This window comes from Trachurus trachurus (assembly GCF_905171665.1).
Source record: "Trachurus trachurus genome assembly, chromosome: 1".
NCBI lineage: Eukaryota > Metazoa > Chordata > Actinopteri > Carangiformes > Carangidae > Trachurus > Trachurus trachurus.
In genome coordinates this window covers 14,606,966-14,622,264 of record NC_139891.1, presented here as the reverse complement: position 1 = coordinate 14,622,264, position 15,299 = coordinate 14,606,966, and the positions used below count along the sequence as shown (strand labels likewise).

The 15,299-nt window shown below is 39.2% G+C and overlaps 2 protein-coding genes across 4 annotated transcripts; both read right to left on the bottom strand.

Moving 5' to 3' along the window:
- On the bottom strand, positions 1-5,881 carry tspan34a (tetraspanin 34a). Of its 3 annotated transcripts, none has more exons than XM_083972725.1 (8): positions 5,764-5,881; positions 4,065-4,151; positions 2,411-2,623; positions 1,952-2,026; positions 1,727-1,834; positions 1,472-1,615; positions 1,262-1,354; positions 1-730 (listed from the first exon to the last, which is right to left on the bottom strand). In XM_083972725.1, exons 2-8 carry the CDS (start codon positions 4,119-4,121, stop codon positions 683-685), a joined length of 738 nt encoding a protein of 245 aa, XP_083828851.1. In that variant the 5' UTR covers positions 4,122-4,151; positions 5,764-5,881; the 3' UTR covers positions 1-682. The 3 variants fall into 3 exon arrangements, with proteins under 3 accessions (XP_083828851.1, XP_083828853.1, XP_083828852.1); XM_083972727.1 differs by lacking the exon at positions 5,764-5,881 and adding an exon at positions 4,275-4,651; XM_083972726.1 differs by lacking the exon at positions 5,764-5,881 and adding an exon at positions 4,312-4,650.
- A 446-nt stretch (positions 5,882-6,327) lies between these two features.
- Positions 6,328-14,737, bottom strand: rab3da (RAB3D, member RAS oncogene family, a). The gene is made up of 5 exons (XM_083984229.1): positions 14,599-14,737; positions 11,055-11,288; positions 8,127-8,245; positions 7,333-7,457; positions 6,328-7,211 (listed from the first exon to the last, which is right to left on the bottom strand). The coding sequence occupies exons 2-5, from the start codon at positions 11,286-11,288 to the stop codon at positions 7,024-7,026; spliced, it is 666 nt and encodes a 221-aa protein (XP_083840355.1). The 5' UTR covers positions 14,599-14,737; the 3' UTR covers positions 6,328-7,023.
- Between the last annotated feature and the right edge of the window lie 562 nt (positions 14,738-15,299).

Sequence of the window (15,299 nt, the reverse complement as noted above, 5' to 3'; positions counted from 1 at the left end):
AGTTAAAGACTTTATTTATTATTTTCCAGTGGTGTCATAACAGTTGATTGTTATCCTCAGTAATAATAGCAGCTGCTCCTGTGTGATCAGATAAAACCAGAAGCACTTATGAGAAATCCCTGACATACATGAAATTATATGTTTGTTTGTTTGTTTTTTAAAATGCCAATTCTGTTGTGTATTTACTCACTGGCACAGTTTACATTCTTGTCATTTTTGCTTAGTCTAGATTTAATTATATGTGGACGATACAAGAACTAAAAAAGAAAAGCACAGTAAATTTGGTTATAATTATAAAAGTCAAGATTGAGACATTTATTATTTATACATGATCAAACATACAAAAATAAATTTATCATATTATTGCAGTGAATGTGTCGGACAGAAACAACAGAAACAACTTATAAAGATCCTTCTCAGCATTGTGCATCATTACATATTATCACGTATCACGTATATTATCACATGTTTCAGCACAAACAATATCATCTGTCGACAGCCCTTCTTAAAACATAAATAAGTCACAGTTTAAGTGCTTTCAGATACAGAAACAAAGAACACTGCAGAGAAAATCTATGGTAGGTTCTCCATTTTGAATCAAAGAAAAAGAAAACAAACTTTACACATAGTGAAAATTTCCCGACCAATTACAATGTTGTCATATAATCTCAGATGCGATGCATCACTTAATGTCCTTGTAGAGAACCATCGAAACCACCATGGCAGCAATCTGCGGAGACAACAGGACATCACCGTTACATCTAACATGCTATAGACTGCACATTATTAAAGTATATAATAAATATGTAAAAAAGCCAAAAAATGTTTTCACAGTGACAAGTGTTGTGAATTGGCGCAAAACAAATATTACTTGACATCAGCACAGTTACAATATTGGCTCTGTTATTATGTATTGTCTCTTCTACTGTAATGCAACAGAAATACGCAAAACTGGAGGTGTACTATTAGGGCTCCCAAGGGGAAAAGGGTCCCCACTGGCCCCATTAAACCCCATATAACTGCCGTTGTGTGGCCCTTGATGTTGCGTGCCGAAGCTTTTGTCTACCAAATGCCTGCATGTTGGCATCCAGGGAACATCTGTAAATTCGACTGTCAATACTCTGCATAATTAATAAGTACATTATATGAAAATGGGGACCTTTATTTAAAGACAATGTGAGGGAGATGATAAAACAAGTGGCATTCTTAAAATATATTCCACCGGATGATTTATGTAAATAATCTGGGATGATTTCTGTACCTCAAGAGCAGCGATTCCAAGAGCCACTGCTGCAACAATCGTTGCATTGTCCTCTATCAGCTGCACGAGTGTCTCATAGCAGCCTTCAACTTTCTGGAAAAGAAACAGCAAGTTTTAGCAGAGGTAAAGTAGGGACTGACGAGTACACTTCACAGCTATCAATTGTTACATTGTAAACATATATGAAGTTAAAGTAAAGAGTTTTCTTACTGAAAGTTCTGCATTCACTGATGAACATTTATTATCAGGGATGTGGGTCGCATTACAACACTTGACTGGATAAAACCCTTTTGTTGTGTCAAAAAAGGGGGAGTCGTCGAAGTCTGTGTAGTTCTTGTATCCACAGCATTTTAACTAGGAGGAAACCACAAAATGCAATTGTGTTATATGCAGAAACAGGTGTGAGCAGCTCAATGATGGGAATGAAAAAGATATATATATTTCAAGATGAAAGAGTTGCAGTACATCCTCCATGGTGCTGTCCCAGATGTTGGTCACACCCTCAGTCTTCCCATAGTGATCTCGAATGTTTTCTCTGACTTCAGCCTCCAGTTCATTGAATAGCTTATCAACCTGAGAAGGAGGGATTGAAAACAAATCAATCTTTTTTTTCTTCTTTTTTTTCACAGCTTAATAAGGTTCAATGTTTTTTCTGCTGGTAGTTGTTGCCAGACACTGTAAGACACTTACCACACCTTTGAAGACAAACAGCACCACGGCTCCAGCAATCTCGATAATGAATATGATCAGCACAATACTGAAGAACTGAGGGGAGAGGGGATCATAAATAATGTTGCAAAACTCTCATTGCCAGATATCTGATCAGTAGCAGCATTACAGTAGGTATCAATAAAATCAGTTGGGCAAAGAGCGCTAATGCAGATGTGATGTCAGTGGAAAGACACTGCAGGGATCAAACTTACAGCTAAACAGCTTCTCCTCTGAATTTATCTAGGCTGTTTGAGGGAGCATTGACTTCTAAGGTCAATCAATAATCAAACATTTCAACATTCACCATCAGTTTACTATTTCTGCTTGGCTCAGATGTAGTTTTCTGTGCTCATGAATTAGAAATTAAAATCCAGGAGGAGATTTATGTTCCTTTGATCAGAGTCTTTAGTTGTGACCTCTACCTCTAACATCACTCACCGTCAGCAGCATGCACTTGCTCTCCTTCATCGCTCCACAGCATCCCAGGAAGCCGATAACCAGCAGCACACCACCCACCGCCATGAGAACGTAGCTGACATAAATTATCTGCGATAACTCAGATCCATTGTCCAGATTCTCCAGTATACCCAGTAGAGAGTCACTGTCCACCTTCACCCATATTCCCACACCCAGGATGGCTGCACCTGCCAACTGCATGATGGGAGTGGGGAAAGAAGAGAAAAGAGTGAAGAAAAATACATAGTATTGCGTCAATATTATATCAAGTCATCCAGACTAATCATTTTTCACATATCAAGTTCTAAACTATTTCTTGGTGAGTATTAGATGATGCCATTCATGTATAAATGGTGAATATGAGACTTCAGTCACTCAAAGTCTCATCTCTCATTTCTAAAACGGAAATGACTACACACCCTGCTTAGGAACAGAGACACGCTTCTCAACAGTATGTTGTGCGGTTATTAACTAATTTTAGACTATGAGTGTGACTTCATGACTTTAACTCCATTGCAGCTGAAAGAGATACTGTACATTTCTGTTGTGAAGTATTTGTGAAGTGTAATAACTGTGTTGATCACTGAAGAAACAAATCAACTCCTACACTGTCAGTCACTTTGATGTTAACGCTTCCAGTCCACGTTTAAGATGTTTTAATTAAATAGAGATTCCCTTTGTTTTAGATGTTTGCCGTGTTTAATGCAACCAAATTTCACCACTATCAACACACATTTGTCTTCCAAGCAAGCAAGTTGTGAGGTATTAAATGTTTGTGATTGTCCTCTTGTAGTTACATGTAGCTGCGGTTCTCTTGATTCAGTTTGTTTTCATGGTCATTTCTATCATCTTCTAACAGGCTTTTCATTCTGCAGGTTTTCCAGTGAGTCACTTCATTCAGTCAGACATTTCAGAGTCAGTGTGGAACAAATCAACATTGACATACTTTTGAATATTTCAATATTTTTTAAATCAAGTATTCCAGTACTTAAATTCATGTAAAACTTTGACTGACTAACCTTTATAACTTTTAGAAATTGAGTCATATCTGTCCAACACTGACCTGCACTTTGACTTAAGTAATGCAGCTGTGTACTTTGTCACCTCTGGTTAAATGTCACAGCCAGACAACAGGTCAGACACGTGATAATGTAATGTAATAACATGCAATAACAGCAGGACAGTGTGCTGTATGGACTTTACAACTAAGAGCTGAAAATAACTACAAATGAGTGCGTTGGTTTCATGGATACATACAGCCAAGTCATGACAATGCAGATGTTCTGGGAAATGTAGTTCTCTGCATTCTCACAATGTAATCTATTTAACAGATAACCTGGGGGTTAGGCTGGTTGCTTCCGGTCTCTACGCTAATTTAAACTAAACTAAGGTAAGTTCCTGGCTCTATGAAAGTGGTAATAAAACCTCTCGTCTGGCTTGCAGCATGAAAGTAAACAAGTGTATTTCCCAAAATGTCTACCTCTTCCTTTCTCTCCATGGCTACATTGCTCCAGATTGAGCTGTAAAACAATATTGCATGAAGCACAAGGAACTAGCTTTTGCACTGAGTTTGTTTTGTGTGAAACAGGAATTAGAGCTTGAGAGCAGAAGCTGAAGATTTTCTTTTTGAACTTACAAAGATGCCACCGTTGAAGATAAACATCATCATTTTGAGAAAGCCTTTGCAACACATCTTTGCTTTTTTTCTTCTTTCTTCTTCACACTGTTTTCAAAAAAAGAGAAGAAGACGTTTGTTAGTTTACCTGCAAACAAATCAAGTGCATACTTAGCCACATTACCCTCATTTATAGCTTAGGAGATTTGGATAGACAACTTTACATTTTACCTCTTGTAGGAAAATCAATTGTAGGGAGCTGACTTACAACACTAGCGAGCACCAACGCAGATCAAATGGCATTTGCTTTGGTTACACATTAACCACAGTAACTGGCAGGATAACAGATGGGGTCTTAATCTTCCTCACGTCAGTTTTCATACGGCCGTGTTCAGTTGAAAAGTGTAATTGTCACTTCATTTTAGATTTCACTTGCCTGCGTGTTATTAAAAGCATCAGCGGGCACACACTTGTATCACATGATGTTTGTAGGTTCCTCTTTAACCCTATACAGGCTACACGTGCAAGAGAAAGATTCACTTCTTCTCACTCTGAACTTTTGTCCCCTTCATTGTTAAAGTGTACAAACAGTTTTATCAGAGTGTGGTACCCTTTATCAGTGTCACCTGAATAACTGTAACCCATATATATGTCAGCAGAGCATAAAAGTGTCTTTCCTGCGTCATGTCATTATTTGAAGTGTGTCATTAAAGCTATGATAAACAGTAATCTAACTAACCTTAATGATGGGTTCATGATTAATGGCGAAGATATCTTATGAGCCAGCTGATTATCACCATAAAACACACACACTTGTTCCCAACCTTGCTCAACTTTGTTTCCTTCTGCTCTGTATCAGTGAGATCAGCGTTATAGCCTAGTTATTGATCTTTTTCCCCTTCCTTATTGCAGCTTTGACGCTAACAGACAGTAGGAGCCTCCTTGGCAACAGTTGCCTTGTTTCTAAAAGGCAATAAACTTTTTCCAATAACACCTAATCATATGGTTTTCATTTGAATATGCCTGATTGAGGCGGTAAAACAGGACAAATAACAGTTCTTTGATGCAACATCACGGAAGTAAGAGAAAAACTAAAGCTACCTTCATGAGCTATAAAAACTAATTATCTCTGCTGTGTATAGTTAGTTTTTTGTTTGTTTAAATACAATATATACTGTTAAAATGAACTGAAGAAGACAGAACAATACTTTGACTTCTTCAGTTCGTTAGTACCAATTTTATTGTGTTATGATCACAAGTGTGGTTCATTATGACTCACTGCTCATATTAAGATGAGCATAACCACACATTGAAAGATGCATCTTTAGATTTCAAAGAAAATATGAAAACGTAATTTGTGAAATACAAAGTAGAATTCCTCCGTTCCAGACTTTTAAAAAAAGGGGGGAAAAAGTGCATACACCACTCAGACAAGTCACAAAGGCATTAAATAATCAAAATTAAAATAGGTTTTTAAATCATATTACAGGCAGTTTAAAATGAACCATCACATATACACACTGATCAGTTACAATAAAACCTGTTCCTTGTTTTAATGTTGTGGATAAAGAGCTTTGTCTGCTACAAATATCCTGGATCATTGGTCATATTATATGTTAATTTGCTATACATCAGATTAGAATGAAAATTGTTTTTTTAGTAATTAATTATACAGTTGGATATTATAATTAAAAAGTGTGAAAAGTCATAAAGCTCGTACCTGTAATGAACTGAAGGCCGTCTGCCCGCTGAGGTCTGATCAATGAGGAGTGTGCTCAACGAGGCTTTCACATGCCCCTTTATCTTCTCACAGGTATCTCTCTCACACACACACACACACACACACACACACGGAAGAAGGGGAGTTCATAACCTACACGTCACTGACTTTGCTTTCAGTGTAGGCAAAAACATTTCCTGGTCCAAAGTCCCTTCAAAAATAGAACCATTTATCTCCTAAAATTTTACACCCAACTGGAGGTGAAAAAGTATTGATGTTCATTTGTGATATTAATGCATGGCATCATTTCAAAAGAGAACAACAAAGAGCTAATCAAAGGAATTATACAACTCATTGTGAGGTGTAAAGACAAACCTGATAAATGTTTTATTTTCTAATAAATGGAACAACACTTTGGAGTAAAATTTATGATATGATTGATCCCATTTTAAGAAGATGAATTACTGCGTGGAAACCTCTGGACTCTTCTCACACTATTCATAAGTGTTGTTTGACACACTTTAACAAGGGAAAATAAAAACCAGCAGTTATACAGTGTTGTATTAATATCCATATATTTTAATCTCAGTTTTTAGAGGGATGCATGAAACCTGGTAAATGAAACATTTGACTGACATTAACCAATAAAAGTACAAAAAAAGGAAAATATAAATTAAAAGAAAACAAGAGTATCCCTTCAAAACTCCCTAGATTACAAACGTACACCTGAAGTGACACAGCACGTTTCAGGTACTGTATGTCTGACTTTGTACTGAACAAGCGGGCCTTCATTCTTAGCAGGAGTGAACTGAATCGATACAATAAAAAGGTGTAGGTCAGTGATCACACTGATGCATTTTCACAAGACACCCACAAGGGGGCAGCATGGCACAAGTAAATCACAGTGATCCCACCTCGCCACTTGCGTCGGGCTCGATTTGGTTCATGCCTTTTGTTCACATCCTCACCTCCAACAGGTGCTGCTCAGCCATTAAACAAGGAAATAATGAAGCACAGGCATCGGGCAGAAGGCACAGCTGCTCCAGCAGCTCTTTGGCATTTCAGTGTAACAGTCCCATTCAAATTATGAAGGAAGATAACAGGAAAAACAAGGGAGCATAGCATCCATGATAGTATTGCAGTAACATATGGTAAAGTACATTCACAATGGCAGATTTTTTTTGGCAATTCAATTAATCTATTTGTGTGTGTGTGTGTGAGAGAGTGAATGTGAAACCCACACTCAGTGTATTTCAGCTATCAGCATGCACAGCCACCCTGGCTGCCGCGGGGCGTGTCCTTCAGACTATCCCCCTTGTGAGCGGCTGACGGGCTGGCATCGCCGTTGACGCTCTCGTTCATCTTCTCGCAGATGACGTCCACCAGCTTGTCAAACACCTGCTTCACATTTATGTTGTCTTTGGCACTGGCCTCGAAGAACTGGAAGCCTGGAGAGTGAGAAAGAGGAACAGAGAGAGAAAAGATAACACTATGAGTTATGATTAGTGAGGAATGTTTGGTTTGTGTGTGTCATTTTGAGTGTGTGTGTGTGTGTTTGTGCCTGCTGACCGAGCTCTGTGGATAGTCTCTGGGCATCCTCAGTGGGAACCTGCCTGTCTTCCTCCAGGTCCAGCTTGTTGCCCACCAGCACTACCTGTGCGTTGTCCCATGAGTACGTCTTGATCTGGGTTGCCCTGGGAAACACCAACACAGTATTTTCTCAACCACCTGTCCTGCAGCGACCATCTGTCCCCTCACAACACTGAGCAAGAGCCGCGATTTAATCCCTACATGCATGCATTTCTGACACTGAAAAAACACATTCACCTTCAGTACAATATTTATGTGAATTACTTGTAACAACATTTACATTTTATTCTTCATGTGAAAGGCTCAGTCATTAGTTTGAAAATTATAATTTTCCATATAAAACGTGATCAATTTACATAATGTTTTACACAGATTACACACTACCCACAGTGTAAAAAGAAGTTGAATTCTCAACACCGTGAATCTTTGAATAGTCTGATTTCCTGTTATCTATTTACTAATCCTGCTACTGCTGTTATTTTGCAGGATTTCCCATGCAGCCTCTTACTACAGTAAATACTGTCCAGTGACTGGAGTGAAACCATGAGATGTGTGTATTAAATTGTTTTTTTGTTGCCAATTTACAGCAGCAATGGGAACATTTGCCTGAGTTTCATCTTATGTATTTAACACACAACAAAATGGTTAGGATGTCTCTAAATAAAACAAAACAAAACAAACTTGAAACAACACATCCCTTTACAAATGCCTTCACACACACTGATCTCTGTAGCAGACAGAGTACTATGATGCATCATAATAGTTGTACCCACCAGTCCTGAACAGCGTAGAACGACTCCTGGCTGGTGATGTCGTACATGAGCAGGAACCCCATGGCTCCTCTGTAGTAGGCTGTGGTGATGGTGCGGTAACGCTCCTGCCCCGCTGTGTCCTGTACACACACGGTTCATCTTATCCACTTTGCCATGTTTTGGGGGATCTGATTTTTCTTACTGTTTAAAACACCACAATCTGAAGAAACTGGAAATTCACAGTAGTCACATGCTGCCTGTGTAACAAGGAAGCAAACATTACTACTGAAAACTTGACCGACATGAAATTCAAACACAAAAAACATCACCTCAACCTCATCATTAAATTAGAGACAGACTACTCACAATTAACCCTGAAATAAAAGAAAACAACTTAACTGAGAAGAAGACAAATAGTTAAACTGTCCTGAGAAGGAAAGATGAATCATTACGCAACTCAGAAGTTAATCCCTCCCGTCATGTGCTGATGTTGCCACACCCTGTAAATACACCAGGATGTGCTCTCTGCCTTTTGGCAATACCTCAAGGGACAAAAATACTGTAAGTTCTCAAGAGGTTATTTGTCTTCTTTATGAATTTGTCTGATTATGGGAAACCTGTTAAACCATTAAATTAAATTGTTGCTGTTGACACATTGCATCAATAAATAAGAGTGATTATTCTGACTGAAAGGTAATATCAAGTTTTCTAAAGATTGGGAAATTTAGGGCTCGTCAGTAAACTGTAGAATATGACAAAGGAACCACGCTGAGGCAGTCACAGTTTAAGATGTTACCACTGTCTCAAACCCTTGGATGCCCGACTTTAGTGCAGTATTACAAAATGAGTTGAGCTTGTTTTAATGCCCCCATGAAACCCATTCAAGTTGCTCAGCAGACAATAACTTTTTACTTGTACTTGGCACCTTACTTGTGTAAAATTATGCAACTGTATCATTGTTAAGCTGAGCAGAGCAGCAACGCTACTCTGAATCCATTACGCTGGAAAAAAAGAAAGAAAAGAAAAGATGTATTACTTTCATCTAACACGAGTACTGTGGGTAAGTCCTCGCCTTCCACTAACATTCAGTAATAGATCTGTCCTGGGTGTCAGTCTGCGCAGTAAGCACATTCAGCTCAGGCAGCTCCAACCCATGCATCTTTCATGAACCCTGCCGTCTGGGGACGATGTTAAACATCAACTGTCATTAACTCCAGACTGTGAGAAATTAGTTTATGCCACATCCATGACAGGCAGCGTCGTGTACGAGGGCAATCTAGGGAATGGGGTGAGGATAAACAGTCTGTGTTGTGTAACGATGCTTTCAAAAGCACCATTCACTCTGGCACTGGTCGAAGCTGCGTTTTAGATCCTCTCAAGCCCCAGGTAAATGCCTTTAATTACTTTAAGTAAATTGCAGCTCTGACATTACAGACACTGCAGCATTTTAGTCTCAGTGTTGCTGATTTGCTCTTGGACATTTCTGCTCTGTCCAGCATATTATGAATATATATCTTTTATTTATCACAGGAAAAAAAACCCTGTCAGAAATTATTAAGAGTATGTCAGACCTCAGAGATATGAGCGTCACAGCTCTCTGTAATATGACTAACTGTAAAAGCCTTAATCCTGTGAAACCATCTTAACTACCATGTTTTTGTCCAGAGGTGGCCAGCTGTTTCTTTATCTTTGTTCAACGGAACGTTATGATACATACACACGAGTGTGTTGGGTTTTTAGGGTTTGATGCCCAGCAGTCTTTCTTTGTGAAGACAGAGGGAAGAGGAACAATCTACTTGAACCTGTGAGTGTGTGTGGTTCATATAAATCTTATCTGACATAGCCGTCCGGTGCTGATCATTTGATCAATGGGGAATTTATTTTCTACCTAAACAGTTACATAAAATGTGTGGAAAAACCTGCAATTACATTATATTTATATAAATCTAATTGTTATATAATATATTTTATAAGTCTGTTTAGTTAAAAAAAAAAACAATAAACCTGCCAAATAACTCCCTTGTAAATCAGTGGGAGAGATGGCTAATTTACCAATCCACCCACATCAATTAAATTAATCTGGATGTTAAAACTGAGTTTTTATCCATCATGGTTTCTGTGTTGTTGTCAGTTCTGCAAAGAGAACTACAGAAATAGCAGGAGTCATTTGTAATAGTCAAATATACAGTAAAGGTTTACACATATCAACATCTTTGATGCAAATATGTTGGTGTTCACATCAGTCCTGTTTGCTGATACTTGGCTTTGGTCCAGCAGAACCAAGGTGAATATTTCAATTTTTTCAAGGCTGTTTGCTGTTAAGGGCGTCAGTTGAAAAACAAGGCAAGTGCCACATTAGTGGCAAAATATGACAGATGGGCTAAAACAGCTAAATTAGATTAATTAGAATAAAATCTGGTCAAACTGTAACACTGTCTGCAAGATTTTAGTTCCCAACTTCTGCACTGAACAAACATCTTTCCCTGAGTCAATGAGAGTCGTGGTGTGCTCTGACCCTTATCTGCCCGACTAGGACACTTTCTTCCTGCTGCAAAGGAGAAACTCAACTGTGTGTGTGTGTAATGGTAAACAGTTTCAGTGCCTGGAGGTGAAGGAAAACCTGAATAATGAATGAAGATGGCAAAGTTGGAGGCAACTTTTGTTCTTGGACATCTCTCTTCTTTCTTTGGGTTCCCAGTTTAGTTTGCTCCATGGACAGAAAACACAACTGGGAAATGTATGTGGCTCTATTTAACATAAGAACAGCTCATTGTCATTATGAAGAAAGACTGACAACTGCATTTAGATGTGAATTCATGTTTTGAGGGACTTGTTTGTGTCAAAACAGAATTATTGCATTTAGTCCATGTTACATCATCTACATACAGACATCAGTTGTCCTTTTTGTTTGTGTATTATTTAATGTTGCATTTTATTCTTCCAACTCACCCAGATCTGTAGTTTTACCCTCTTGTCATTCCTGTAGATGGTTTTAACTTTGAAATCAATGCCCACTGTGCTGACAAAGGCGGAGGTGAAGGAGTCGTCTGCATAGCGGAACAGGAAGGAGGTCTTCCCCACGCTGCTGTTGCCGATGATCAGCAGCTTGAACATGTAGTCAAAGTTTTGGTCGGCTGCATCCCTCTGCTCTGGGCCGTCCCCTGGATCTCTGGCCAGTGCCATCTATCAAATGAACAACAACAAGAGGACAGGAGCTTTTCAGATTCATGAAGAGACTGTGACCAAAAAGAGAAGTGTGCAAAACTACTGCAGAGCGCTGAAAGGATTAGCAGAAATTAATCCGCAGCAATTTTGATAACGTTTTTGATTAAACTGCTGAACTATTCAACTAATTCATCAGTAACAATGCAAAAGATTCTGCAGTTACAGCTTCTCCAATGTGAGGATTTACTGCTTCTCAGCTTTCCATCATTTTTAACTTCAATCTCTTCTGGTAGTGTTGGTCAGAATTTGTATTGTTTTTTAACTGACTCAACAATTAGTTGTACAATGTACAGGGACAATATAATAACCTTAAGTTCAACATGCAGTGGGGCTAACAGTCAAGTAAATGTATCCTGTTACATGGTTCTGCATGACATCCTGAATGCTAAAAAGAATGGTCATTTATTCAACCCACACGGAAAGAACCTATAGGTTTTATATACAGTATACGCATATATGCTAATGGTGCATATATATGCTGCATAAACTGCATATATGTTTCATATATATCCTCATGAGGATATATGCGCATATGAAACCTATATGCAGTATATCTGTGCATATATGCACCATGTAGTATATTAGCATATATGCGTATATATGAAAACGGCCAATTTTATGTATGTCACATATATTCAAACCTACAGTATATTAAAACCCATAGGTTCTTTCCGTGTGGCAAAACACAAAGTTAGAAATCCTTCCCTGCCACTGACAACATTTTACTGTGTGGTTCTAATGTTTTGAGGTAAATAGAAGATGCCCCCTGTTACAATAGTCCAAAATAAATTTGATTTAACAGAACATTTTGATTCAACAGAGAACATTTTCTAGGTGGGCCACAGTTCTGTTTACTAAAAATTAATCAATTATTAACAACAAAACACACTAAAATTCATGAGGGTAATCACATCACCAAGCACTTTATCAGGGCACCTGTACACCAGGTGACAGTAGTTCAGTGCATAAAATCCTGCAGAAAGGGTTCACTTAATGTTAATATGAAACATCAGACTGGAGGAAAAGAAATGATCTCAGTGATTGTGACATCGTTGTTGGTACATAATGAGATGGTTTGAGTATTTCTGAAACCGCTGATCTCCTCTCCAAGATTTACAACAGCAGCAGGAATGAGCTGAGATCTGAGGCTTCTGTGGACACACACTGCTCTGATGGTTCTGGATATTTACTGGTGTGTATCTACCTAAGCTGCCTTTTATCAAGAGTACAGGTCGGTGGTATACTGTAACAGTGTGGGAAGTGTTTTCTTGGCACAATTTTGGCCCCATTATACTAATCAATTGTGGTCTAGATGTCACTGCCTATGAGTCTTGCTGCTGACCAAGTGCAGGTCTCTTTAGCCACAATCTACCATCTCCTGATGTCTACTTCCAACATGATAATGCACCATGGCACAAAGTAAAAGTCAAACTGGCTTCAGGAACATGACAGAGACTTCAGTGAACCTCGGTGGCCTCCTCAGACACCAGAAGTGAGTCCAGTAGAACTGCCAACAGGAGACTGCAGCTGGAAAACCTGCAAACATTATGTAATGCTGTCACATCAAGATGGAGAAGAACCTCAGAGCATCATGTGGAGTCAACTTCATGAAAAACCGAGGCTGTTTGAAGAGCAAAGACAATCCTGACCAAGTGTTACTGTAACATGGAGTTCCTAGTGATGTGATCATTCAGGGCAAATGAAAGTTATAATGTTCAGTTTTAGCTGAAACTGTCATTTTGGCAGTGGCAGTCTCGAATTTTATTACATTAGTGGTAACTGAGTAAGTTATGAATGTTGATGATGAAAGAAAGAAGGATAAAAAATAAACATATAGTATACTATGTTGCTTAGACCAGTGGTCCATCTTGCAAAAGGGTCATGTCTACAGCATGGCAGTTTTTATCACAGAACTAAATATGCAACAAGTATGTCAACAATTTACACAGCTGATAAATCATATATCCTGCAAGAGCATTTAATGAAAGAGTTCAACAATTATTTGCCTAGACCCTATAGAGTTAGGGTTTTATACGAGTGATGAGAATCATTTGGCTCTATCACAAGCCTCCCTTTGCTGAGTTGGATGTCTGGGATAAGACAGTACTTTGAATTGCAGAGTGAGGAATCTCTGCTATTTGAGAATTTAGTTCAACACTCACCAGCCTGAAATTAATCCAGACTAACAGCCTAGCAAATTTTGAGGTTGGTAAATGGAAGTGCTATTATAAAAATGCTCTGTCTTCCTTTCTCATCGTTCTTAGCTCTCATCTCTGTGCCATGAATCACGGCCGGCCAGGACACTCTCCTTCCACTGTTTCTTCTCCCTCTATCAGTCATCCACTGCTCACTCTGTCCATTTGTCACATGGACTCATGTTATAAAACTTATGGGGTCAGTGGACGCTGAGCGGTGGGCGAGGGGCAATAGATTCTCACCCCCTCCCTGTATATTTAATCCATCATGCGTCTGACCATTCATCCACCCACTGACACTCCCACTTAAACACACACACAAACACACTTGCACACCCATTTATCTTCCTTTACTTTCTCCCATATTCATCCATCTCCACATCCCTCCTGTTGTCATCCATTCATATCTTCCTCTCTCCCACTCACTCCACTCTCTCTCCTTCCTCCAGCCCTCTGCATCATAAAGAAGCTGAGCCATCCATTCACCCCCCCCCCCCCCCCTTTTCAGAGAGGCTGAGCCGAGTCCTACTCCTCCCTGATTGCTGAGATCTCTCTGGAGACCAGCTCAGCATTACCACTTCCAAGACCATAAAGAGGAGCTGGCAGGCATGCCGCTGAACACGCTCAGCAAAACACCAGTAACCACGCATGCGCCCCCACATCAAGTGTGGAAACACCTTAAAACTAATGCACCTTAAAACGTTGGATGCGATGCATTTACTACAACAGAAGACAATCCATGTTTACTTTAACGAAAGTGACCACCACATGATTCAAAATGTGCCTGAAACTATAGGAGAGGTGAAACTTCAGAGAAAGCTGCTTAGCTATATGAGGACACATGGTGGTACTTGTTGACACTTTTTATACCGCAATTAATTCAATTATAAATGTGCAAATCGGCCGAATATGCAACAAGACAAAGGTAAAAGTTTATATTGTGAGCTGTGTGCTGACTGTGTAGAAACAGTTCACCTAATTTGCCTACACCGCCCCACCATACGGTAACTCACCTACGACCAGATGACAGTTTTACAACACGGCTGTGCCTTTCCAGAAAATATATTCCTCACCTTGGCTGATGTCTGTCTTCTCTGTCGGTTCCTCCCCTGGTCTTCCTCTCTCTGGAGGGCGATGGGTGTGCGGCGTGCGCTGGTGTCGCTTTCCGATCCCGGATTTCCAGACTGTGCATGTGCCTGTCACTGGGATATCCACTGTTTAACAAGAGTCAAGCAAGCCATAGGATGTACAGCACACTTCCGGTAGCAGCTTTCAAAATAAAATCTCCATCGCTCGAGAAGACTCATTTCAGATAGCTCACACATGTTCTTGTTTTTATCTCGCGCAGTTTGTTGATGTATCTAATTTACCTAAGAATCTGTATTTGTTTAATGACATTACACAAAACTGCAACATGTAATTGTTTTTTTTTTTAATTTTCAAGTAGCCTAAATAAGGTGAGTGATCTGTTTAATCGCATTCCCTTGAGCAAACAGTGTTTTACAATGGCATGTTTTGTCAGATAAAATATCCAAAGCACCACTTTTCTTTACAACACCAGAAGATGTTTAGGTCTACATGAACAAGTAGTATCAGAATAATTGAGGTCGAAGGTCTAAATAACATACAACTGCATCGCAGAATAATAAATGAATCTATACAGACATTTAAAAATATAAATAAAAAAGGTCACATTTCCGGTATTATCCTGTCCGTCGCTGGCTGCTTGACACAGTTTCAGTAGTAAACTTTAGTCGGCCCTGCTGTAGTGTGT

Coding starts and splice junctions, on each gene's coding strand:
- rab3da (XM_083984229.1), bottom strand. CDS start 11,288: ATGGCACTGGCCAGAGATCCAGGGGACGGCCCAGAGCAGAGGGATGCA. Junction 8,246..11,054: donor GGGTAAAACTACAGATCTGG/GTGAGTTGGAAG, acceptor GTGTGTGTACAG/GACACAGCGGGGCAGGAGCG. Junction 7,458..8,126: donor TTCTACGCTGTTCAGGACTG/GTGGGTACAACT, acceptor GGTGTTTCCCAG/GGCAACCCAGATCAAGACGT.
- tspan34a (XM_083972725.1), bottom strand. CDS start 4,121: ATGTGTTGCAAAGGCTTTCTCAAAATGATGATGTTTATCTTCAACGGT. Junction 2,624..4,064: donor TCTTCAACGGTGGCATCTTT/GTAAGTTCAAAA, acceptor CCCATCATGCAG/TTGGCAGGTGCAGCCATCCT. Junction 1,835..1,951: donor TGTTTGTCTTCAAAGGTGTG/GTAAGTGTCTTA, acceptor CCTCCTTCTCAG/GTTGATAAGCTATTCAATGA.